Source organism: Xiphias gladius, chromosome 16 (genome assembly GCF_016859285.1).
Source record: "Xiphias gladius isolate SHS-SW01 ecotype Sanya breed wild chromosome 16, ASM1685928v1, whole genome shotgun sequence".
NCBI lineage: Eukaryota > Metazoa > Chordata > Actinopteri > Istiophoriformes > Xiphiidae > Xiphias > Xiphias gladius.
In genome coordinates, this window is record NC_053415.1 from 19532825 (window position 1) to 19560641 (window position 27817).

A 27817-nucleotide genomic window follows, 5' to 3' on the forward strand; every position below is an offset into this window, starting at 1 on the left:
CTTCTCTGATCATTCATTTTAAATACTAATACAACCAAACACATAATAATGATGTTGTCATTTAGTTGTATTAATGTTGTTTTTTTTTACCGACAAGCTTGTCATCATAAAAAAGTGATGTGACTGATGTCCCAGTGCAACAATGTAGGAACTACTGTCCATCTGATTAAAAGGTAAAATTTATGGCCTGCGTTAAAATCATTACTTTATGCTTGTTCAGTTGTCTGACAACAGAAAAATATGTAAATGAGAACAACTAAATAGTGATTTCGACTGTTTTAAAACACAGTATAGGGGATCACAGAGAGCAAGAGGGGGAAGAATGTTTTGAGTCTAACCAGCTGAAACTCAGCAGGGTAACAGTGTTAACGTAGTCTAAAGCCCCTTTTATGCAGCCTGTTCAAGGCGGGAATGTTGTGCCTTTATTCCGCCTCGCCGTACTGTATAAAAGGTATGAACACGGAATGGGGGGAGCATTGTTGTTCCGGCACTAAGCCGGCAGCGGAGGTAGGCACAGAGCCGGACTGATGTCTGTGTAAAAGGGAGACCTGGCATGGGTGGGTGGGAGTGACACTGTTGTGTTATACGCCTCTGATTCTTGAATGCCGGCACGTTATCTAAAAATCACACACCGGGGAAGCAGTATGCCGGCTTCGTTTGAGTCAGTGTAAACAAGCAAAGCCGGCATTATGAGGGGTCTTCTTTACGGCAATATTGTGGGATCTCTGTTTAAACGGGGCTTAAGATTGCAGTGATACTGAGACACAGGAGATTGGGTGCAGCTTTTTCCTGCATGCACACTCGCATACAAGCAGAAGACGAAGTGAGAGGTGAGCTCATTGCAGAGCCACAGGCGGTTCAGCTGTATGGCTAGAATGCAGATCAATATCAGGAAAAGAGAGAGAGAAGGGGGGGGGCAAAGAAGGAGAGCGCACAGGTGGGAGGGAGATGCTACACAAAGGAGAGCGGCAGAAATAATGTAAGAGAGCTAAATGCCAGAGATGCTTTAGCAGGGTATGGGGAACAGAGGAGGCAGGGGAAAAGACACGCATACAGAGGAAGGGAGGACGAGATGAGTCAAAGACAGCTGCGGAAAAGAGAAAAAAAACAAAGGAGGACTAGATAAAGCAAGAGATACGAGGCAGAGATACAGCAGTACGTTTACATGCACACAGAAACCAGGATCCTGGCAGAAAAAAGGTTATGCATGTAATTAAACGACATTTTAGTAACTTGGTTCATATAAAATCATTGTATACATGCATCGGGTCTGTAATCAGAACGGGATGCTAAGTTTTAGTTTTAGTTGCACTAAATCAGACTGTTGAAGTCTCCTATTAGCTTCTGTTGAACTTTCGAAAGGATTATTGCACAGAAAACAAGAAGTGGTAAGAACCTTTAGAGTCTCGTGATTTGATTCGATCATCACTCTTGGTATGACAATTCAATTCTCAATTCAATAAACAGAATAGGGGCACTATTTTTAGGCTCTTACTCCAGAGGACATTGTGACAAACCATTGTGACAGACCATTCACCCATGTTTGTTATCTGCCGAATTTTAGTAGGAAACTGGCAGTTGAGCTAAGTGGTCTTAAATAAAAGTCACTGTCTGACCGAAGAGAAGATGCACAGATTTTTTTTTTTTTTGTTGTTTGTTTTTTTTAATTGGAAAAGCTATCTGCAATGATTTGGAGGTATATCAAGGTCTTCTGACTGCATGAGAACAATGAAGTTAAAGGCTTTTTTTACTGGCCCCTACCACTGGCTTCAAAGTTTATGTTCTTTTCTAGAAACAGAAGTTGGTCTGGTAAGAGAGCTCCACTGTGCTTTTAGTAACAGCTAACCCCAGCAGTCAACACCCTCTCTGCTGCAGTGCTAGTACCAGGGAAACCTATCCTTATCTACAATGCCGTACAGGAGCAGGAGCATGATCATAAGACTGAATTGCCATTTTGTTTCACTTCATTTTATCAGCCTGACAACAAGCCAGTTTCTTGCTGGGAGTTGGAGGTGTTTTGTTTTGCCCTAACCAATCAGTAGCAGATATCCATCCTGTCAATGCCAATTTCTCTTGACAGCACTTGCTAGGAGCTGTTAACGTGATGTTTTTCACAGCCAAAGATACAGTGATTTAAGTTATTTCTGTAGGTCAGCTTACAACAAACTGTACGGCTACATCGACGTCATTTAAACTCAACACCATTTTTCTGTAGCCATTTTTCATGACTGTAGCTTCTCTAGCTATTTAGGCAAATGTCCATGACACAGTGATTAAGTTATACCATTGGTCAGTCGAATGTTATGTCACTGGGTGATGAAGTTACAAAACTGAGTGGCCGGCTGAGTATTTGAGTTTCCCCATTGGCCGTTGGTCTTTTAAAATGAATTAGTGCAAACGGTTTCTATTGTGTCTTCAGGGGGTCAGGGGCAGTTTTGCCAACTTAGCGCCTTTGTCGCTAGCGACTTCTCTACACAAAAGCACCTAGTAACAAATCTAGCACTTTTTTGGACAAACTTTAGCTGCTACCTCTAGAAGAGAGTCCCCGCTACTACCCCACGAAAAATGAGGTCGGGCTTTCCCTGTGCAGGCACACTTCTCTATGCGTCTCATTCAATTGACCGCACAGCAGCTGACTAAGACGTGAATGAGCCTCTAACTTTGTCTCTGAGTGATCATTTTACAAGTACATATATCCGAACTCATAGCACAGCTGTTGCGTTTAACTTCTGTGTATGGTGATTTTGTCGGACGACGTTGAGGTTTTAAAATCAGGATCTTAACAGCGCAGAGCAGCAGCTCGGAAATGGCTTGGAAGTGACTGCGGGTTAACATGTGGTCTTAATGGGCTGCGTTTTGGCCACTATTTCATACTTGTTTCATTCTGTGACAACATAAACAGAAAAACATGTAAACAAGAACAACTTTATTGGGAACTCGGCTTTATTAAAATACTGTATGTGACCACAGACAGTGGGAGAGAAGCAAACGAGGGGCTGAAACCAGTTGACACTTGGCAGAATGCCAACACGTCACCCTGATGTCATTGTTATGCTGATTAGCGTATTACATCATCAAGGAGAGGAGGACTGATTACAGCCACCAACAACGCTTTCAACGTATACTATGTACGGCATGTGGGTAGTCTATTAAAACAGACAGAAGGAAAAAATCCGAGCCTATTCTTTAAATGCCTCCAAAAGCTCCACAGGTAAAGAGCGGCATAGACAGAAAGCACGAGAGGGGCGGTGAGTGAGCCAGAGGAGGCAGGTTTGAAAGGAGGGGTGGAGGGGTTTTCTGGTACGAAAGCGCAGATTCGCTGCGTTGAGAGATGAATGTTTTGATGCTGTTACAAACCCCCCACCATCACGTCCTCCCTCTCTCCCTTACCCCTCCTCTCCCCTGCCAATCTCACACCTGATGTGTGGGGGCTGCTGGGAGTCGCATGCCAAGATGAATAACAACCGGCTGTTAGTCACGATAGAGCACGACCATACATGCCGCCTGTGTCTCTCTCTCTCTTTCTCTGTCGCCGTCTTTCTCACATTCTGTCTCGTTTTCTCTGACACACACAAACAGCATTTTCTGTGTGATTTACGAACACATTTAGATTCCATTTCACTCCTCTGTCTCTCTCTTCCAACTCACCACAGTGCAACATTGACATTTGGGTTGAAGGTCATACCACACATTCCACTCTTCCACATTGTGCTCATGACCCGTTATCAGCGTGGTTGGTGATACTGAGTAGGTGACAGTATGTGTGTGTGTGTGTGTGTGTGTGTGTGTTTGTGTTTGTGTTTGTGTATGCGTGAACTCAGACCACAGAGAATTTTTCGCTTGCGGTTCAATATTAGGTCCAGCTCATATCCGCAGATACTGTCAATGTTTGTAGATTGAGACAAATCTGTGGAGAACTGTATTGATTGTGGTGTTTATTGAAATGCAACCAATGTGGTTTGTGGTTCAAATGTAAAAACATCATCCTTCTGGTAATCTTGTCTTCATTACATTACCCTAAAAGCTCAATTTGAGAAAGAGATAAAAATAAAGTCAGTGATTTATAATATCATTCTTTAAGTAAGGGGATTTTGGTACTAGACCCAACAATGATTTCCTGCAGAGCTGATGTGTGAAGACCTGTGACAGATGGTACAAGTCAATTTGGAGAGATAAGTAGTGTAATTAGACAATTCTGAAGCAACTATTTCTTACTAGGAAGACGGCTCAAAATAGGGATGCAAGTTTCTCTAGGAATAGCACCTCAGTTAACTTCAACTTACAAGAAGTATCAGCGTTGCTTGAATTCAGCATTCTTACATAGTGATTATGAAATACAGATGCATTTGAAATATTTTAGATTACAGTAGGCTAGGTTACAATTAGCCTACAAATAACAATCAGTTTTATTACTGATTAAGCTACTGATTATTTTCTTGATTAATTACTTGATCAATGAACCCTCAGAAAATACTTAAAATCACAATTTCCCAGAGCTCAAATTAACATAATTAAGTTCATTGAACACCTTTCCAAAACTCAAAGATATTCAGTTTCTGATCACAGAAAACTAAGAAAGCTATTATTCTCAGTGGAATTTTCGCATTTTCACTTGAAAAATTACTTGCTTGTTGCCGATAAATTTTCTGTCAATCGACTACTTGTTTCAGCCGAAATGCTTCCTACTACTGCCAATACTACAGACACCCTGTTTACACCAGACACATTTTTGCCATGTTTTTCAGTCATCCATCTAATGTGCATCTGACTGAACACAGACGCAATAATTTTAACGGATGAAGCTGTCGACCGTGGCTGTGTAACAGTCTTAATTCGTGTTTTATGCACTTAATCTGAATTTGTATTTTTAGGCTCCAAATCAATTTTCTTCCCTTGTATGTATTTAACTATATTGACTGTATATTGAAACTTCAGGAGTGGCCAAATCAACAATTTGGTACATTCTTAAAAAGAGGAAATGCACTGGCAAGCTCAGCAAAATCAAAAGGCCTGGAAGACCACAGAGATCAACTAAAGTGGATGATTGCAGAATTTTCCTTGATGGAGAAAAACCCTTCACACCATCTAACCAGGTCAAGAACACTCTTGAGGAAGTAGGCGTATCATTGTCAAAGTCTACAATTAAGAGACACCTCATGAATGTTAATACAGATGGTTTATCACAAGGTGCAAACCACTGGTAACACACAAGAACAGAGAGGCCAGATTAGGTTTTGGCAGAAAAGCCTCCCCAGTTCTGGAACAAGATTCTTTGGACAGATGAAACCAAGATGAACTTGTACCGGAATGATGGGAAGAGAAGAGTACGGAGAAGGAAAGGAACGGGTCATGATCCAAAGCAAACCACATCGTCTGTCAAACATGGTGGAGGCAGTGCTATGGCATGAGCGTGTATGGATGCCATAGCACTGGGTCGCAGTAGCAGGATGAATTCTGAAATGTGTAGGGCTCTACTGCCTCAGATTGAGCTAAATGCTGCACAACTAATAGGACGGTGCCTCACAGTACAGATGGATAATGACCCAAAAAATACAGCGAAAGCAACCCAAGAGCTTCTTAAGGCAAAGAAATGCAATATTCTTCAATGACCAAATCAGTCATCTGACCCCAACACAACAGAACATGCTTTTCACTTTCTGAAGTCAAAACTGAGGGAAGAAAGACCCAAAAACAAGCAGAAACTGAAAGCGGCTGCAGTAAAGGCCTGGCAAAGCATCTCAAGGGAGGAAACTCAGCACTTGGTGATGTCCATGGGTTCTAGGCTTCAGGCAGTCATTGACTGCAAAGGATTTTCATCAAAGTATTAAAAATAATCCTTATATTTATAAAAATTTATAAAGCAATATTTTTGTTTAACTCCTTCAATTAAAGCTGAAAGTCTACACCTCAATCACATCTCGATGTACTGTATTTGACTGTGTTGTCTATCTGCTCTTATTAGTCAGCTTTCTCATCTTTACTGAGAAAATTTGGCTCTACCATTTCTATTAATTATGGTCTGTATGTCTGATCAGAGACATGATCTTGAAATTGCAATTTCTTGATAATGATAAAGATGGTCAATTCGTATTAGGTGGAGTACACACAAAAGGGTTAGCAATAAGCCCACTAAGAAATGATCCACCAAGGACACATGGATGATTTTTTGATTCTGTGTGGCTCTTAACAAAGAGTGGTTAAGCCTCCCAAGGAGCTAATCTCCCCCAATACTTGCATTACTTTCAAGCCCTCAATAGACCACTTGATTTGACAGACGTAATTTGGAGAACCTTCTAGAGCCTAAAACAGAGAATACCCAATATTAGTAGTGTTAGTACACTGGTGTTATTTCACAAAATAGCTTTGCATAAGTCCTTGTAAGACACTTGTCTCTAAATATGCTTCTACTTTCGCTGACAACTAACATCCTCCCTCACACAAGCATTGCCAAAATTGAAAATATTCTACGATATTTCAAGCATGCAGGGACTGAAAAAACACACACACACACACACACACACACACACACACACACAAAAATTAAGTCATAAGCCTTTCACCCATAAACTGCCGGGATGGGCTTCAACCACATGTGACCCTGAAAGGACTAAACAAAAGTACAAGCAGAGGACAGACGGAGAGATGGAATTCACAGGGTTCACAAAACCCTTTTCAAAAAAGGAATTTGTGACATTGCTGGCTGCATCTATGTGTTAAAAGTGATGGCTTTTTATTAAGGCTACATAGCTCTAGGGAGGGCATTGTTGGTTGTTCGGTTCACCACTTATGACATTCATGTCCTCAGAATCATGTAACATTCATGTCCCCTGGGTTTGGTGAAGACATTCATGTCCACCTCAAGATGAAGTGAAACAACTTTGGCGTTCCCCTGACTTTTCATCTAGCACTACCATCACATCAACATTTTAATGGGTCAGTATTTTGGTTTATGACAAAACACTAGTAAAAATAACGAAATCCCCATCAAGCCTCGGCTTTATTTTATGTTTAGTGCTAAGTAGCAAATATTAACATGCTACGGTCTGAGTTATACTTGAAAAGAAGTGATTCGACTATACTGACCCCTTTACATACGAAACTAAGATGGCATGTCTGAATGGGACTATAGGCGTGTGTGTATGCGGTTGTTGTACCTGCATGCCAGTAGGGCTCAGTAGGCTCCACCAATCTCTATCAAGGCCAAAGACAAAGGCATTGGCCAAGCCGTGGAGTGGTGCTGACAGGACATGCAACAAGGTGAGGGAAAAGGATGGATCCTCTGGGTAGAAGGCATTATGGAGCCTGGTGGGAGAGAGAGGGAGAGACAAAGAGAGCAGCAAAAGTGTTGAGTTCATCAATAAAAAAGTTGTAAATAGACAACCTGCAGGAGAGCTTCAGAGGTGGGGATGGGGTAACTGAAGGAGCAGTCAGAGGGATAAGAGAGATAGCAACAGGAAAAAAGGGAAAGACAGAGAGGTTGATGGACGGGGCAACAGAGAGGACAAATGAGTGAGGGACAGGGTGAGAAGGAGAGGTAATGACAGCGAGCGACAGGCAGAAAAAGAGAGGGAGAGAGAGAGGAAAAGGGGAGGGGGAAAGAGCGAGTGAGCTTTATATCAGCATTTAAGAGACCATTAGGCAGCGTGAGACGGCTGGGCTGACACATTCTTGGCTGCCGCTTCGACAGCACGCAGCACTTTACAGGGACAGGGAGAAGCGTAGCGCTCAACTCCCTTCCTCTCCTTCTCTCCCCTTTCTCTCATCTCAGTTTCTTGCTTCTCCTGACCACAATTTCACTGACCCATCTTCTCCTTCTTTTTCATTCCATGCACGTTTCTTACACACCGACTCCCCCTCCTACAATATCTCTGCCATTTCTTTGCATTTGGTTTCAGCTGTCGGGATATCTCATTTTCATCTTGACTCATGAGGGTGATGCTCTTTTCTTTTCACTTCCCCTCCATGTACCTCTATCTCTCTGGGAGCCTGGGGCATGACTAGGAGGTGAACCTGATATTGTGTGGTATGGCTGCAAACTAATGGCTGCCTTGGAGAATGATGCTGCTCGGCCATTAACCCTGGATTAACCCTGTATTAGTGCTGCTCGCTGGGTTAGCCTGCCACTAATGTCTTTTATTGATCTATTAGCGAGAGAATCAAACAGCGCAACAGCTCACAGCATTTTCGGCATGTGCGGTGCTCCTGGGTTGAGTGTTCAGAGTAAAATAAGTGGCCGCAGTGGTAGACCCTAGGGTCAGGAAAATCATCCCCAACCTAGTTGTGACCCGCGGGGAAGGAAAATACAAAACCAACCATTTGAGGAAAAGAACCACTGTTGTGTTGTGGTTACAAGGAGTTACATGAGACTCAGCAGTCACTGATCTCTATGTGACTGTTAGAGGACGAGACTTGTCTCCACTTATTTAAAATGATAATGATGTTGGTGAAATCTTCAGTGATAGCACTGCTCCAGTCTCCCCACTAATCAGTTCAAAACAGTGTTGCCAATACTGTGACACCACCAGATGAGCACCATGCCAGTCCCTGTAAAAACAAGCCTTGGAGGCTATAGTGATGCCAGTCCAGGTACTACACATAAGGCAGATACACCAAAAATTTCCATACAGATACAGTCCCTACACTGTTCAGATACTGTATATCAAATGTGTTTCATAAAACAATGTAATGTGTTTTTATACTATTACTACATCATTACTGTCTATTCCAACAGACTAACATAAGAAGAAGAGAAAAAAAACACGAACCAATTAAATTAAAAAAAAAAAAAAAAAAAGACAGTGGATGCTGACAGTAACATGAGCAAGGCAATGATTACGGCCAACTTGTACATAGAGGGTAAATCTTTAAAAAGGTGGCATAAAGATATAGTTAGAGTTTTCTAAGCTTAAGTAATTTCCTAAAATAGTGGGGCACTGCAGTTTTTAGCAAATGTTACTCAAACGGCAGTAAACAGTGTATTTGTTGGGAACTATTTTTAGCTGCAGATTAATACATATTTGGTTCGCTAGTATTAAGGGAACCAGGATGATGTGGGAGAGACTCAAAATAAACTACAGTGCCAGTGTTTGTCATAATAAACACTTCACCCAACTGTGTGGATCATATACGTGTTGTGTAGAGCTTTTGGACAAAAAATGAAGGTTTAGCTACGCTGGCAACTTGTTAGCAGGGCAAATTTATAATTAGTTTTGCTCTTGTTATGGGATTCGTTGGCAAAAGAAAAAATAATGAATATTTTCCCAGCTTGAGCCTTTCAGTGTTTCTGTCAGTGAAAGATGGTCAAAGGATAAATTGCTTTCAACACATTTATCTAAGCAAAATCAAAAAAAAAAAAAAGCGCCTGGGTGTAACATCTGAACTGTGATGCTAAGTAAATGGAATTACGAGAAATGTGAATTTAATTTGAAGAAAACCTAAAACTACCATTGAGAATAAAGAGGTACTGCAAACTGAAACGTTTTTTGAGCTGTAAATGATAAATGATATGACTGTACTATGATGAAACACATCAATGCTGGTGCGGATATTGACATTTCTTTACAAAGTTTAAAATGGCAGTGGTTGCAGATGGCAGCAGGTCCCTCAATAGCAACACACTGCTATGTACATTTGCAATCGGCACTTTTCATGACAGTGCCATTCTAACCACATGCGCGGCTCCGAGAGCTTCGGCTTCAGGCATTGCTGGGCTGGAGCCAATGGCTCAAATTGATACGGCTCGGGACCACTATGGTCCTCCACAGGCAATGTCCGCATCAGGGGATTCTGGAGTAGAAAAAGACATCCACCTCCAAAGGGCCTTAAACATAGGTACACCTTGGGGTCACTGAGCCTCACACATCGACGCCTCCCCCTTTATTAAACCAGCTAGCACAGAAATGTTTTTTCTTCCCTTAGAAAACCAGTGAGAACTGCAGTGGAATTGCCCAGAACCTGATTATGGAGATTCGTCCGCAAATCTGGTTATAATCCTCTATTATCCTCTTTTGCAACGTGAGGTTGCAAGGTTTATTTGCCATTAATCTGTCTCAATTTACCTTCCAACAACCCTTAGAAAAAGTTGTGACAGGAAAATAAAAAAACACAAGTTGGGTTGGCCAAGGGTCGGAGACAAACCTGTAATGAGAACCTACCTGCTGTAAGTCATTCCAAGGAAGGGTGTCAACTAAATGCCCAAACGCTGCGTAAAATGAACCAACAGTGCGGCCACAGAAGCGTCCTGGCGCTTGATGGAGTAAGGACCATTTCAGAGCGGTGCTGCCTGTTTTCTGGGTTAGCCTACCGCTGTATCTCCAAGGACCAGACCAGCTGCTGCTCACATTCATTTCAGTTCCCATTAAAGGTGAAATAAATCAGGACTCCCCACACAACCTCCTTAGAGATGCAGGAAACACACACACACATACATGAATACAGAGGAAGTCGGACACATGCAGACGTACATAAACACAGAGGTGTGTACATACAGTATAACCTAGGTCATATGCATTGAAGATATCAGGTGGAGTGGAAATGCAGTGGATGTGTGTGCATGTATGTGTGTGTGTGTGTGTGTGTGTGCGTGCGTATGTGTGTACGTCTGCCTATGTGTGTGTGTGTGTCTCTGACAGCGCAGCGGTGAGAGTGAGTGGGTCTGTGTGAAGGGGGGCTATTTCTGGCGTCTCATTTTTTTTTTTCCTGCTGCTGCAAAGAAACGCGATCGGCGTCCGGGAAACGAGAGCTGGCAGCAAGCAATCATCTGCCTGCCACACATACACTCGTACACGCACACATACACACACACACCCACAGCACCTCACAGCGCTGAGCAACACGCGCCATGGCAACGGAACAGCCGCAATTAGAGGCGAAGAGCCTTTCCCCTCCATCGAGGGAGAGACGGAGAGCGAAATGAAAGGAAGAAAGAAAGAGCAGGCGAGAGAGAAAAAGAGAGACAGGAAGGTGGGGGGGTAGAGATGAGTGTCAGAGAAACAGCACTGCACAGGAAGGAGAGAGGGAGAGTGGAAGAGGAAAGGAGTACACGATAAAGAGGTGAGAATGTGCAAGAGTGAGGCTGTGAAGGGGAACAAGGGCCGAGAGCGATGGAGGAGGACGAGGAGGAGGAGGAGGAGAGAGGAGGGGAAAGGGCTGAAGGAGTGAGGCTGAATGGAAAAGACTAAAAAGCAGAGGAGGCAGCGAGTGAGGAAGAGAAGCAGGGGGAGGAGAGATATCCAAAAAGACAGATTGCAAGACATGAGCGAGACAAACAAAAGAGATTATGTGCGAGAGAAACCAAGATAAGAAGAGGGGAAAAAAGGCAAGGAGGTTAGACAGAGAGAGAAGGGAAAGAGATGGAGAGATGTATGGGGGGGGCTGCTTCTCCTGTGTGAGCTGGGCTAATGAAAGATGAATGAGGGAGGCAGTGGTAGGAAAGGAGAGTGTGGCTGCGGGCAATGCCTGGCTGAGCTGCTATGTGTGTGTGTATGTTTGTCGGGGTTTGTGTGTGTGGCATAGTCAGGCGAGTCTCACAGTTGGCTTACTGGTGTTGGACAACAGAGATGATATTGTGTATACTGTATGACTTAGGAGCAATTGGTCAACAATAAAAGCACATTCACGCTCAGAGACACACAGAAGCGGACATACGTAGCTTTAAGTCTAAATCCGCTACCACCTGTAAGCATGCAGTCAAACATTAGTACTCGCGCAGTGTCTTCGAGCCTTTCTCACTTATTCAGACCTTCCATCTATCATGCTGTCAGTCACTCTTTGAACCCGTCCTTCTCTCACCCTCCAGATTCTGTGCAAAATCCCTCATCCACTGCCTCTCCCCATCTCTTCCAATATCCCACGCTGCCAGTCTATACCACTTTCCAGCCTTCAACTTCCCTCCTGCCTCCATCAGAGTTGACCTTTTTTGTCTGCCTCTAATTGTTGTGCTGCACATCCTGAGAGTTGTGGGTGAAACACACTGTAGAAGCTTGGACAAGATCTCCTTCCCAAGAGTGGAGGGCAGCCAGACAGAGAAGTTATCCTGACCCCGATAGCACTTCCTCCTGTCTCTGACTGACTGCCTGACTTCTTTTTTTTCCTCCAGACGAATCACACGCTTCACAGTGCCAAAACAAGCCCCTAGTGCTGCCCGCTGAGCTGCTGCTGACAGCAAATCTGAACTTTTCTCAGACTAAAAGGGATAATTCTGCCAAAATGAGTGTATTATCTCAACTTTGTGTAAGGCCAGTGTGCGATTCACAACTTTTTTCAACTCCCTTAAATGTTTTGCTGCCGACAAAATGTGACAAGAAATGAGCTTACCGAAGCAAAGGAGAGGTGGTATTAACCTTCATTTCTATTGAAATTGCCACAGTTCATTAAAGTCTAAACATGCTTCTTGATGCTTTGGTGCATGATTGCCTTTAATCGAATTTTAATAAAGTAGAATCCACTTATTCAGTAGAATTAACTTCAAAGCATAATCAGATCTTTGCAATTGTAACTATCAACAAAAGATATAAATAACTAATTTTCTAAGAACTTAATCTCAATAACTGGCATTCAATCAAGAGAAAATATGACCTGTGGATACACTGGTTCAAAAGATTCTGTTGGTTGCTGTCTTGTCTATTTTACATGTGAGGTGGCCTTTAGGGCAGCGAAGACAGAGGACAGGCTTTTCATTGTTCATTGACAACATGTGATCAGCTACTCTAATGTGCATAAAGCTCTAATGCTTGTGACCCATCTGCAGGAATAGGCTGTACTCTATGGATATGGACATGTGAATGTTTTTTTCCACTGAGTCTATCAATATCTAAATAAACCATGGTTTGCATTGTGCATGAGTGTCTATGTGCACTACAATTGAAAACTGGAACACACTCTACTTTGATCACGGTGTCAACATGGGGACAACTTTCACAGCTAAGGGTATGACTCCTATTATACCCACACACACACATGGACATATACACACACATTTCTTGTCAACCCTCTGTGCGAACATTTAGCCAAGTATTTCCGGGATCCGGCTGAAACGCACAAACAGGCAGGCGTCTTGGTCAGAAACAAAACACACACATAAACATGTGAGCGCATGCAGACAAACACCTGCATGGATGCATGCACACACACAAACACTAAAAGACAAAGAGGCACACACAAACCCTTGGAGAGAAGCAGCTAACGTTCACCAACAGAATAAAACCCAAACAAAGAGACATCCTGTTTCCTGGAACACAACACCACTCAACCCTCTGTGCTGGGAGAAGCCAGTAAACACATCGACACACACACACACACACACACACACACACACACACAAAATCTTTTCATTTTACATCACCGCGCATGTGTTTCCCTGCATCTGATTCATGTGCTGGCGTGTGTCTGTGTGTCCAGCGATGCCACTGGCTGTGCCTTCGAGTGTTTGTGCACATGAGTTTATCCTTGTGAGTGGCTATGGTTAGATATGTGTGTGTGTATGTGTGTGTGTGAGAGAGAGAGAGAGAGAGAGAGAGAGAGAGAGAGAGAGAGAGAGAGAGAGAGAGAGAGAGACGAGGGAGAGAGAGAGAGAGAGAGAGAGAGAGAGAGAGAGAGAGAGAGAGAGAGAGACGAGGGAGGGAGAGCAGATGATAGAGTAGGCTTTAGCGATTCCCTGGAGTGTGAGGCAGCGTTTACGGTACTCTCAGAGCAGCCAGAGTGATGAATATTTAAAGACGTGCCTGAAAGAGCAGAGGAAGGGGGGGACAGGGGAGAGATGAGATAGTAGGCTTAGCGATTCCTGGAGTGAGTGGCAGGCGTTTACGGTACTCAGAGCAGCCAGAGTGATGAATATTTAAAGACGTGCCTGAAAGAGCAGAGGAAGGGGGGGACAGCGCGTGTATGTGTGTATGTGCGTGTATGTGTTTGTGTTTGCATGCACCCATGAATGTGTGCACATGCCAAAGTGTGTGTGTGGGGGGGTTATCTAGCATCTCCTTTACCATTTGCGTGTCTACACCATATGCCTGTACATGAATGTATGTATATGCCTATATGTGCCCGTATGTAGTTTGTATATCTGTAAAGGAGCACATATCTCATATGGCTTATATATATATGTCTATTGGGACGTATGGGTCAGTATATAGATTATTTGCCTGTATATGTTAATGTTAATGTTTGTATATCTGTGCATGGGCTGTGTTTTATATACATATATATGAGTATTTTATATCTGCATATTCACTTACATGCATGCAAATACATATATATTATTGTGTATATACAGCGTGTATGTCCACTACCATAATGAATGAAGAACCTCAGTGTGTGTGTGTGTGTGTATCCAGCTTTGGTGTGGCGGCCTGCCTTGTATGTGTCTGCACTTTACACAGCCCTGTGGGCCAACCCTCTGTCTCGCTAAACAGGGATTAATAGCGGAGCGTCGCTGCTGCTCAATGGGAGACGAATGACAACGGGACTAACCGTGTTCAGTTACACACCGATCTCTGCCAGAGATACAAAGGCAGAGGTGCACACACATGGGTATACACAGTAGGCATGGTCATATATCCGCCAAATATTATCTAGGCCACGCAGCAATATGTGGCTACGGTATCAAACAGGCAATCAGGGTGGTCAAAGAACATGACATCCCGCTTTTGATTTGTGAGGATTTTTGTTTTCTGTGTGTATAAAAGAGTAAAGCAAATGTCAAAATCATGAGAATATCAAAACTGGCAATCAGAACAGTCATCTGTGGTCTTTCTTAATGTGCTAACTTGCAGTGTATTAATTTATATTGAAATTGAGCTCATCGTTATTTGGCCGGCGACCTGCCCCTTTTGCAAGCTGCATCAAGTTCAAAACTTATTTTAGTAAACAGGCAAATGCTGTCCCTGTCATACAGAAAATTTAATGTGAAGAGATAGATGAATAAAAAAAAGCTTGCAGACAAACAAAGATGAGAGTTGGAACCTTGCACACTGCCTTTCAGCATCTGTAGAGCTCACTTGTTCAAGTAAACAAAATACTCCACAAAAGATATTAGGGTATACAGTACAAACCACACACCAGCCTACACACACGAAGGCACGAACACACATCCATGCGCACTGAATGCAAGATATTCCGAGAGGCGTAGAGGCGAGGAACGGAAGGAAGGGAGTGTAGAAAGGAAGGAGAAAGCAGGAGTGAGCGAGAGAGGGAGAGAAAGAGCGCATCCTGGGATGCAGAAAGCCGAATACAGTGAGATAAGAGTTAATGTATCCCCCCCAACCCCTCCTTCATCCCTCCCGTTTGGCTCTGTCTTTCTTCCTCCCTCCATCCATCCCTCCCTCCCTCTCTCTCTACCTCCCTCCCTCCCTCCGCCTCCTCCCCGTTCTCTTTGAGGGATGAATAATAACTGCTGCTCTGAGATTTCCTCCCTCGTTTTTCAAAGTGCAGAACGGAGATGGGAAGGTCTGCCTGGCCCGGGTTGCGCGTGCGGGCGTGTGCACACACACAAAAGCGCAGGCACGCACCGAAGAACACACAGACGTACGCACACATTGTCTTGTTCTCGCTACTCGCCTGGAGCAGGGAAATCAGATCTCCTCCAGAGAAAGGCGGGGGGCTTAGGCGCTGTAGGGAGCCCATACAAAAATCCCCTGCAAGCACATATAGTCCTATACACACCGCAAAACCCACACGCAGCATTGAGGGAAACCAAGAATAACTAGGAGGATGCAAGCTGCCTCCTGGAGCGACAGGGTGAACTCAAGGTTACAGACACATCAACGGTTTAAGTCCTGCCGCCAGGGCCAATCTATCCACGTGGAAGCACCCCTCTGCAAGGCACATAACACTGATTGCTCAAAGGCAACTAGCTCCCCTGCCTTGAGTCTTGCTTTAGAGGTTAGGGCTTCTAGATGGGAACGGCAGTTTCTCCCCGCTTGGTGTCAAAAGTGGTAAGGAGAGGGGTGTTAAAGGAGAGCAAAAGTCCCTGTAAAAGACGAGCAGGCTGTCCAGGAGGAGCACTTGCTCATGAAGCAGCACAGTGCCACAGATATCGGCAGCTAGGTTCCGAGGAGAGGGTTTATTTATGCAAACAGGCGTACAAGCACGCACAGTAGGGATCTAGACAAGCCTTGTAAACAAATACACACCCACACCATAAAGCACACAAGGGAGGCGATGTGAGAAGCAGACTGTGAAAACTCTAGTCATGCCCGGGCAGTGGTTCCACACACACTCTCTCTCTCTCTCACACACACACACACACACACACACACACACACACACACACACACACACACACACACACACACACACACACACACACACACACAAAGAGGGGAGAGATTTAAGTGGCAGAGACAGAGAAATAAGGAGTAGCAGAAAGATGAAGAAAAGGAGAAGGGATAAGTGCTAAGGTGTGAGTGTCTGGTGCTACTTTTGAGTTGCCAAATGAGCGAAAGTGAATGTGCGAGAGAAAGAGAGAGAGAGAGAGAGAAAGAGATGCGTACGGTAAAATGATGTATAATGACTCGTCCATGCATGTGTGTAAGAGCGCGGGCGAGGAAAAGTAGGAGCGCTTTCCCATTTCAATTCGCAACAGCTGGTGTCGAATTAACACATTTACCAGTGTACATTTGGAACAGATTAAAATTGCGTGTGGCGTGTGACTGTCTGTGTGTGTGCATTTTTGTGTGTGTGTGGTAGCATATGAAGGCCAAAACAAGAGTGTGTTTGTGTGTGGGAGTGTCTATGTATTAACGACATTGGATCAGGGCAGAGAGAAGTGGCAGAGAGAGAGAAAAAGAGAGAGAGAGGGAGAGAGGGAGAGAGAGAGAGAGAGAGCTCTACCCAACGGCTTTAGCTGCTGCCCTGGGCCGTCTCTCTAAGCCCTGTTTAGGAGGCTTTGGAGCTCAGATAGAAATAATCCCCCACTCAGACACACACACACACACACGGTAAGCATGCACACACAAAATAAAAACACACACACACACACACACACACACACACACACACACACACACACACACACACACACACACACACACACACAAAGACACAGGAATGCTCATAGACAGACACGCAAAAGCGCACACTCAAGTCGACGCGGACAAACAAGTATGTGCGCGCACGCACACGCACACACGCACACGCACGCACACGCACGCACACACGCACGCACACACGCACACACACACACAGGCAAGCGCACACACGGCAACAAGCAGAGACAGCACATTCGCCTTGACACGAAGCCAACCACCCGCCTACACACACACATGCACACGCGCACACACTCGCATGTACAGCAAAACAAGCACTAAGTCTGGCTACCCTGCGCTGCTTCCACACAGCAGAGCACAGCGACATCGGCACGGCACCGTGACAAACACCTTACACACTCCAGCACTCAGCAGAGGGGAGGGAAGGAAGGAGGGAGAGATTGGGAAAGAGGGGAGGAGGTGGAGGAGGATATGAGCCCGGGGGGAGGGAGTGAGGGAGGGAGGCAAGCGAGTAGGGGAAGGGGTGAGAGGGAGGGGAGGCTAACAAATTAATAGGAGCCGGAGATGTATACAGCCAGCGCTGCTGAATGGGGGAGGAGGAGGGGGCGGCGGTGGTGGAGGACAACAACGAGAGAGCAATTCATTCCCGTTTTCTCCTCATACGCTCTCTGGAGAAAGGCAGAGCGGAGCGGAGCTGAGCGAGCGAGCGCTTGTTTGCGCAAGAGAGGGAGCGAGAGCGAGGGCTTTGTGTGGCAGAGGATAGGAAAAGTGGTTGAGGAAGAGGAGGAGGAGGAGGAAGAGGTAGAGAGCTGACATAAAAACACAGATGGAGGAAGACCGAGAGCCCAAGGAAGAGTGCAAATATGGGGGCTATTAGAAAGACGTTTTGGACGTAAAAGAGGGAGAGAGGAAGAGAAAGTGACATTAACAGAGGGAAGGAAGGAAAGGGGGGGGATTAAGAAAGGGAGGGAAGGAAGAGAGGGCGTTTTGGGGTTAGCACAGGATGCCGTTTGTCATCTTCATCAGCTGACAGCCAGGGCACGGGAGGGAGGGGGATGGGGGGGCTGGAATGGATGGAGAGGTGAAGAAGGAGGAGAAGAGGGTGAGGGGGAAGGTAACGTGTGGTGGGGGAGGGTGGGTGTGGGGTGTTTGAGCGGACCCTTTGAAAGACGTTGACCCTGTAATTGACCTGTGTCTCCGCCTACATCGCCGTGGCGACAAGCAGAGCCGCCGCAGCTAATCACTTAGTAACCCTGACCTGTCAATCACACCGGTTCAGCGTTGACGGGGGAGGGAAAGAGGGAGGGGGGAGGGAGTTGTGGCAAATGAAAAAAATAGGGAGAGGGAGAGAGAGAGGGAGGAAGGGAGTGAAGGAGTAATAACAGTACCGGAGTTATCATTTACTGGACCACTCGCCTCCACCCACCAACCTTCAGTCGATGAAGCCCAGGTTTTAAAAAAAAACCCATAAAATGCTCTATACCTCCAATACCCATGCACACACACACACACACACACACACACACACACACACACACACACACACACACACACACACACACACACACACACACACGGCCACACAAAAAAAAAACGCCTTTACGTTAGTGCTGCTACAGAGAGAGCAAAGCTTTGTGAGAGTTCAGATAAGAGAGAGCAAGAGAGGAGGATGGGAAAGGTAGGGCAGTGAGGAGGGGGAGGGAGAGGGTGACAGGTTGAGAAGAGATAAGACAGCAGAGTGAATCCAACATGCAAATAAAACAACAGGGCGCAGAGTTCATGTGCTGTACAGGTGTGTCTCTATGTGTGTGTATGTGGGTTACCTGTTGATTAGGGGAAAGACAGACACCAGCAGGTAAACGGAGGGATACCACTTCAACGGCTTGATCTCCTCAGCCAAGGAAACCTGGAGGAGAGAAAATTGACTACTAACCCATGTAGAGAAACTGAAGACACACATTAACGCTGTTATTTTTCTGTCTCAAACACACACACACACACACACACACATATACACGGCATCTTAACTGGAAGATCAGTGCAATGAGGCAAACAACAAAGGCCAATTAAAACCTAATAAAATATTAACCTGCTGATAATACGCAATATCCACACAGTTATGAAAAGAAACGCAGATTCCAATTAAACTGGAAGCCAATACTTTGCCATAATGTGAGCGGGATGAACTCAATATCTCGTGGACAAGCGGAAAGGCAGGCAGGCAGGAAGACAGAGAGATGCGGCAGCAGCTAAAAGTCGAGGAGGGGGAGAGCCTGGCGGTGGAGAGCTTTTACAAGCCGTTATCTAATTCCCAGGAGAGGAGGACTCTTGCGTCCGGAAGAGGCTGAGAAGCGTGGCCCCTGGATCGATTTTCTGCGCTGTGCTGCGCCCCCCACCCCCACCCCCACCCCAACCCCCCACCCGCCGGCTAGGATGCAGTAGCCAAGCCAGCGCAAAGCCTCCCTTTCTTTCTTTCCCTCTTCTTTCTCTCCCTCTGTCTCAAACACACACACACACACACACACACACACACACACACACAGACACAGTCGGAGCCAGGAAGGAGGCCCACAAGCTCTGGTCTCTACCCCCACATGCTGGAAATTAATTACTCGCCAGAAAGACCCTGAGGCGTGCAAGCTCTAATGCAGGCATTTTAAACAATTCAAATGAAAATCACGAGAGCCCCCCGGTGGTATTGTATCTCTGTATGTGTGTGCGTAACTGTGCACATGGGTGGGTATTGAATATAAGAGCCAAGTTTCCACCGTGTAACGTATGCTGGCTGTATGTGATCAACTGACGAGAGACCCTTATTTCAACATCACAATCTGTGACAGCATAACCCAGAGGCAAACATTAAGCTTAGACCTATTAGTGTCTATTATTATTAGGAAGCTCTGACATCACTGGCCATGTCAAGCTCTGCCTAATGTCATCTCAAGTGTGTTTGTGTGTTTTATTATGTGTGCACTGGAAGGACTGCCTCATGGGGAGACAGGAAAATGGAAAGCCAGAAGGCTGAAGGATGCTATGTGGAAAAAGACAGATTTGTGGGTGTGTGAGCCCTTGTGTGGGGAAAGAAAGGTTCCAGAAACTGGGTTTAAAAGAATGCATCAAGGCCAAGTAATCTCCAATAAAATTTAGGTGAGGTGTAGAGACAGGCATTTGAGGAATTTCAGTTCGCAAGAGACAGGATGTGGAATAGTGGAGGAGGAGGAGGAGGAAGAGCCTCGTGTTTTTAATTACAGTCCTCCTGTGTCAGAGGCCCCTGCGCTGCTCGGGAAGCAGGGGGGAATGAAACCGTAATTATGCGCGGCGAGCACAGCGGTCCCAACATTAATGACGCATGCTACATTACAGACAGGTACAGGAAGCAACCCATCCCATCCACAACCCACTGCACTCGCCCTTGCTCGCACTCATCTCGGAGAAAACCTACTCTAAAAATAACAGCATTAGGTTTTCCAAATGCACTGAACATCAGATTCAAGGGCTTTTAAAAAGATTTTAGAGTGAAATTCAAGGACTAAAAATTATTAAATGTTTCAATAAAATTTAATAAAGAAATGTTTTTTAATAAGACATGGCACTAGATATTTTTTTTTATCATTATAATCATCTACATCTGCTGCAGTATCCATCCCAGGGATTCTCTCATAATGAGAAGGAAAGATGTTCAGAGGGTGTACTGGTAAATTATAATGTTGTATAGACTGTATTACTGTTTTGACAACTGCTTATTCCGATCTTCAAGCTCAATCTTTAAGCCAACATCGTTGAGAAGTCCTTAATGTGTCCTCAAACAATTCCATTCCACGAATAAAAACTCCACGACTGAGGAAGATCATGTGATACAATAGAAAGCTCAGGAACAGTTAGCAAACTGACCTTTTGGTGAGATCGTTATGACAACTAAACTGCGTAATTAGTTTTTCTTAAATCCACAAGGATTTTCAGAGACAACTGAAACCCAAAAGCAACCAGAAGTACTGCTGATTACCGAGCACCTGGCGAGTCGATCCGTACAAAAGAAGGTATATGTGTTTTGTCAAAGCCATGTGTCTTGCTTAAGAGCCCTTGAGAGAAAAAGCGCACTGTCCTTGCAGCTTACTCATAGTAAGATCTTCAGGATGTTGGTGACGTGGAATAAAATTTTGGCAGATAAATTAGGATACACGGGTGCAGACGTAATCCTCAACAGCACACAAGGTTGTGCAAGCAGGTACACACACATCTATACAGACACACAAGTAGACACATCTCATTGTGACTCAAGGCAAAGCTTGTGTGGCTCAGTAAACAAACACCCTGGGTAGATAACGAACAAGCAGCTCGCTGTTTGCTCAGCCAGCTTTGTTGCTATCCGAAGGGACTGAGCTGCTGTGTGTGCAGTTGTGTAAATGTGTTTAAAGGTGTGTGCGTGTATGCACTTGTTCTTCTATTTTTGTGAGGACCAGTTTCAGTCAGAGACCTTATGGAGAGAAGACATTTTGGCTGGTCATTACAACTCCAAAGGGCTGTTTGAGGGTTAAGTCTTGGTTTTAGGGTTATGATTAGAATTAGGTTTAGGTTAGGGTTAGGGTTAGGGTCAGGGTTTGCATTACGTCAATGAGTGTCCTCACAGAGATAGAAATACAAGTATCAGTGTGCGCGTGGCCTGACTTAAATGCCTTCTTCCGAATATCCTCTCGCTGACCTGTGTTGCACCAAGACCTTGTGATGCTCAGTGCGTGTGTGTACTCATGCGTGCCCACAAGCAAATCGCTCAAGACACACACAGATGTGTCACAACCATGTGACTGACGGCCCCGATAACTGTCAGCACTAGTTATGTACGTCATCACTCCAGCCAGATACAGACACACAGATATACAGAGAGGGAGGGGGATGGTGCCAGGCTGAGTCAGACAGAGAAAAAAAGATCAAGAATGATGAACGTAGGAAACCACAAGTGTCAGCGCAAAACATGAGAAGTGTGCGTGTGCGCGTGCATGTGTGTTTGACACAGTAACAGAGAACATGAGGCACAGAAGGAGGGAGATTTGACGAAGTGAATGGAAATCACCAGAGCCAGCGGTCTTCAGACACCCTGCAGGAATCGCTTTCTCTAGTTTACACCTGCTGCTACACACACGCACACACACAGACACACACGCACACACACACGCACAGACACAGACACAGACACACAGACACAGACACACAGACACACAGACACACACACGAACCAGTGCTTGCTGGCTTGGCAAGAACAATCAGGGAGGCTGTTGTTGTTTTAAAGCATCGCAGCGCGTGCATACACTCATAAATATTCATGTCCATGAACCTGGCTTGCTGCTTTATTCATGTTGGGTATAAGTACAAGAGTGAGAGCGAAACAGAGGGAGGGAGTGAGAGAAAGAGAGAAAGAGAAAAAGAAAGGGGAAAAAGAGTGCGAAGTGAAAGGCTGAGAGAAAAACAGATGGAAATGAGGAGAGCAACTGGGAAAGAGAAATGCAAGGAAACGGAGACTGTGATAAAAACCACTGCTGACTTATTTACACTCTTTGCTACACATAGCAATTAGCCCACATGAACGGTCTGTGAGTGTGTGTGTGTGTGTGTGTGTGTGTGTGTGTGTGTGTGTGTGTGTGTGTGTGGGTTTGTGTGTGTGTGTGTGTGCGCGCGTGTGTATGTGTGCGTGTGTATGTCTGCGTGTTGCTGCCACACATTCATGCACGCTAACATCACTGGTGAGGGTTACGCCAGTTCAGTGTGCAGTAATTACATCTGCCACTTAGGGGCAGCATCTACATAACCTTAACCCTAACCTGCCCTCTGCACCTCACCTTGCAGGGTGGAGGTGCAAAAGCAGAGCAGTGGAGAGCAAGGGGGTCGAGTAGGTAACTAAAAGCAGGACGGCGAGGGACTGCCACTATTAGATTTTTCATGTTTCAGGATACGTACTGCAACACTGACCAGCTTTGCGGAGGACGCTATGATTAAATGGAGTTTAAGCTTTTTATTTGAATGATATGGCGTCTCCGTAGCTATATTTAATGTGTGGGCAAGCAAAGGTCTACGGTCTTGCTGGAGGACACTTCAATGTCTGTAACCAGGAGCTGAGGTGAAATGACATGGCAAGAAGCTTTGTTTTCTTCGAGTCCGTGCCGAGATAACCCTGGGTTATTTTTTCAGGCTTTCCAGAGTTCCCTCCAGAGCCCCAGAAAAATATGGGTCAAGTTATGCTCGAACAGAACTAGTTTGGACAAGTGTTGTCCGCCCATGATGCAAATCAAAAGTGTTTATAGCTGTCCTGCACGGCCACGCTGGAAAGCAGAGTGAAAAGTTGGTAATCACAGAGAGGGGGGAGACATGATAATTAGGGTTAGCGTTACAAGCACCTCCGAAGAAGCATACTGGCAGCTTATATATAACTTAATGTTATTTTCGTTAATAGTCTACTGACATTTAATGTATATTTAAAATCAGTGGTGTGCCCCTCACATTTACGAAGAAGCAGCAAATTCCCCCCAACGATTATTTTTTTTTTTCTTTCTTTCTTACCCTATTTTCCCTACTCCTCATGTCCTGTTTCACAATCTAGCCCTTTTGCCCTTTTCTACAGTCTGTTTCAAGGCGGGAATGTTGTGCCTTTATTCCGCCTCGCCGTTCTGTGTAAATGGTGTAAGAGAACACGGAATCGGGAGGTGCTGTTGTTCCGCCTTTAAGCTTGGCAGCGGAGGTATTCACAGAGCTGAATCGATGTCTGTGTAAAAGGGAGAGCCGGCACGGTGGGACAGATGCCGACGCTGTTGTGTTACACATCACGCCTCTGATCCTGGAACGCCAGCATGCTATCTGAAATCTTACACTGGGGCAGCAGTATGCCGGCTTTGTTTGGTTCAGTGTAAATAAATGAAATTGGCAAAATGAGGGTTCGTCTTGATGGCAATATACTGGGAGCTCTGTTTAAAAGGGGCAATCTTCTCTGGGCAGGAATATAATTTACATGTAGCTCTTCTTTTTCCTCCTCTGTTCCCTGTTAATCCAGTAAGGTCAAGAACAGACGGAGAGGCGCTGCACCTCCCAGATTTAACACAAGCATAAGTGGGTAACCACATTTATATACATGCTGAGGCACACACACAAGAAGAGTGTCAAGAGGTCAAATTTCTCCCCGCTGGGTTCGACACCTACCCAGCGTGACTGCAAGAGCTAATCCTGCACACACTCTAATCCTCACGCTTCGTGTGTATGTGTGTGTATGTGTGTAACTGTGAGTGTGTGTGCTGAGAAATGTGATGGTCAGACAGGCCATTACCTTTCGTCTCTCCCTCTCTGGGTTGAAGGTTCCCAACCATGACTGCATCTGCTCACAATAAAAAATAATAAAAAATAAAAAAAAACAGTGTAGTGATTAGATCATTTCAGTCAGTTGGATTTTCCAAAACAGGTGTGGCCTTAGGTTTAGAGGTTGGTGCTTATAATGACAGGTTGGAACTAATATTGCATTGGCTACCACACCAACACAAAATCCCTCCACCTTCTCACCCATGAAAAATTGCCTAATTCACAGCAGAGCGCGGAGCTTAGAGGCAGAGGGGAGCTCCCAGCATCTCACAAAATAGGGAACTGATCAGCTTCAGTGCACACAATATGACATGAGAAAGAAGAAGGAAAGGCAACGGGTGAAGAGAGAGAACATTTTTTTTTAGAAGTGTGAAAGGAAAAGGAAAAAGTGGAGCAAACATGGCAGATCTGAGATCTCTGGAGAGAACGTGGGAATACTTTTTGCTCTTCCTCTGACTCTTCTCTCGAGGGAATGCAGGGAAAATGTCAACAGACACGAGCAGGAACACACACTCACACACATGCATGCACACACCCAGGCATAAGACTGGGATTTGTAATGGTGGGACAGAGGTGGGGGGGGGGGCCGTAGGAAGCCAGAGGGTTTATGTAACCGAACCGACATCACAGACAAATCTCTGGAGGCCCCGTGTGAGCTTCACGCGCACACACACAAAAAGGCAGCGTGAACGATATGCACTAACAGCTCTTCTGTTCTGCTATTTATTAACTCAATGTTGCCATGGTTTCTGCGAGCTGACGTGATTGTCATTGTAAATCTATGTGTGACTATGGTGTGCTTGCGCAGTGCAAGAAAAAAAACGGCCAGGACCATTTGGTCATTAGACCGAACTTGTTCTAGAGCAGCCCTTTGCTTTCCAGCTAAGCACCACTATCCATCAAAATCAACAAACACTGATAATAAGTGGCAATATCATTAGGCTTCGGCCAGGTCTCCAGTGTGTGTGCACCCAGCTTTTGTAGCAATGTGGCTTAAGCTGTGAGACCGAAAAGCAAGCAGTTCAGTCAGTTAAGTGTTGAGGTGTGAGGCTTAGGAGGGAATGAGTGGGCATGTACAAATGACATCCATAAAACAAACACACCACCACACACTCAGACCTCTCTGTCTGTCCTGATAATGACTCATTAGCTTTCAAATCCCTCTAGTTAGTACGTGCTCATAGAGTCACTCAGAATGTGTGCATGTTTTTTTCTAAATAATGCTGGTGTAAATGACTTGTACTTGGTAAACCAATGCGCTAAAGAGTCATTTTCACCCATGATCCCCCTCTCTCTCCCCTGTCTGACTCTGGAAAGTGGAGAAACTTCTCCGTCCAGCTTACATCCCGCCTGTCTTCACTCAAAACTCCTCTTCTTTATTCCTTTCCTCATTGCGTTGCCACCTACCCTGCTTTCAAAGCTTTTGAAATTCTTTCAAGTGAGACAGCCTGCAGCTGAAAAAGAGATAAGGCTTGAGCTCTTCATAAATATGATAGAGAAAGCAAAACGGCAGAGAGAGGGCGGAGAGGGAGAAAGACATGGAGGCAGAGAGGAAAAGAGGGGGAAAGGGAAAGTGGGGGGGGGGTAGAAACAGAGACAGAAGGAGAGATAAATTGAGTTGGAAAGGAAAAGAGGAGAGTGAAAATAAGAAACGTGGAAAAAAGAGATACAGAGAGATGAGAGGAAGAGGGAGATACAGCTGAATACTGTGAGCCGAATGAGTTATGAGGTGCAGGTTGAAAACCAGATACGTTCATTCATTCTTTTTATCACATTCATGATAAAGAGCTGTGTAGTCTTTTTTCTTTTCCCTTTCCCTCAGCTACCTGCTGTCTGTCTCTGATGTCGTCTGTCTGCAGCCCGGCTATCCGCAAAAATCTGTTTCACTGTCCCATCTCTCACCGTGACGCCCAAACAGAGAATGTCAATGTTCACCACTCCATTCTGAGTCTGGTGTGGCTTTAGCCTGATTCTCCCTTCCTCTTTTTTCTGTATTTGATGAATCACATCCAAAACCCACAACACTTTGTTCCAACACAAGTCTGCCAGTGCCCCTTCCAATGCCACTGCGGCCACATTGCGTGGTGTCGTCAGATCAGGGGAACGGCATCTGTGTGAACTTTATAGAATGCTGCCTCTGGGCTCCTACTGCACCCTTACAATGGAAAACCACACAAAATTACTAACCAGTATGGACAGGAGATCAACTAAGTAATCAGTGGATTACTTACTCTGGTCGACTGTCAAGTGAATGAAATGTTAAAATAGTGAAAAATATCCATCAAACAAATACAGCAAGGCCACGGTGACATCTCCAATAGCTTATTTAGTCCAATCAACAATCCAAAGAACAAAGGTATTCAAATTACAGTAATATAAAAAGCCTACAGAGGCCATGATGATATCTTCAAATCCTATGTTTTGCCCAACCAACAGCCCAAATAAAAGTATTTGATTAACAATTAAATAAAACCCAAAAAAAGCGGGGAATCCTCACATCTGAATAGTTGGACCAGTGGAGGTTTTTGCTTAATAAATGAATTAATACAACTATGTACAGATTTAGAATTGCAGTTTCTCACTTTGCTGAATCCCGGTAATATGAAAAAAGACCCCCAAAACACATACACACACCTGTTCTTTGTACACACAAAAAGCTATGTGAATAATTATTAATTTACATGAATTTAATGCAGGTTTATTAGAACTTGTAGAAAATGTTGATCGTTGCTCAATAAAAGACTTAAAGCCACTATATACAGAATTAAAAATTTAATTTCCAAATTTGAAAGACTTACTAAAACATATAAACACACAAGTTTTTACTTACAAAACCTTATATGACGTGAATAATCAGTAGCTTTAAAGAATATTTCAGGCTTATTGCAACTTGGATCTTACTTTTATAGTTTTTGCCTCCATTCCTGTTGGCTGTAAGGCTATTCAACTGCACGAGTTAATTGCAAGGACCTGGAAATGTAGTCAGCTCACTAAAAAGCAGTCAGACAATCAGACAGGGTTAAAACAGACCCCCAGGTTAGCTAAATGTATTTGAACAGAAAACAAAGGAAAACTTTTACTTTCAAATTAAGTAACTCAGATAACCTGGCTAAACCGTTGGCCTGTTTACAGCCTTTCTGACTGTCTGAGCTATTGTGTTTTTTCGCCACATCACTACAGTATGATAATTACAACATTATCATGATCGAAAAAAAGATGGCCAAAGTAGGAAAATAAGACCCAAGGTGTAATAAACCACATTTAAATGATTATTGTTTATCAGAGCAGCAATGGTTTGGCATTAATGCATATAACATCAGTTCTGCTGCATTATGAGGATCTCCACTATTTGCTTATTGAAAACATACATTTTAATTTGACTTTAATCCCTGACCCAGTCCCAACTCCAAAATATTATATCATACACATATATATTTTTCTCAAATCTATTTTTGTGAGAATTTTTACAGTCCTCCCAAGTAGAGAAACATATGCATACA

General features: G+C 44.5%; 1 protein-coding gene across 4 annotated transcripts in view; it reads right to left on the minus strand.

Annotated features, from left to right (window-relative positions):
• si:dkey-100n23.5 (cyclic AMP receptor-like protein A) overlaps window positions 1-27817 on the minus strand; it is a 49213-nt gene that overhangs the window by 2613 nt on the left and 18783 nt on the right. For 3 of the 4 annotated variants that reach the window (XM_040149443.1, XM_040149444.1, XM_040149442.1), the window contains 3 exons: window positions 24289-24336; window positions 18806-18888; window positions 7155-7302 (listed from right to left, as the gene is read on the minus strand). In XM_040149443.1, coding sequence (XP_040005377.1) covers window positions 7155-7302; window positions 18806-18888; window positions 24289-24336 — 279 coding nt within the window. The remainder of the gene's footprint in view (window positions 1-7154; window positions 7303-18805; window positions 18889-24288; window positions 24337-27817) is intronic. The other variant, XM_040149445.1, reaches the window with a different exon arrangement.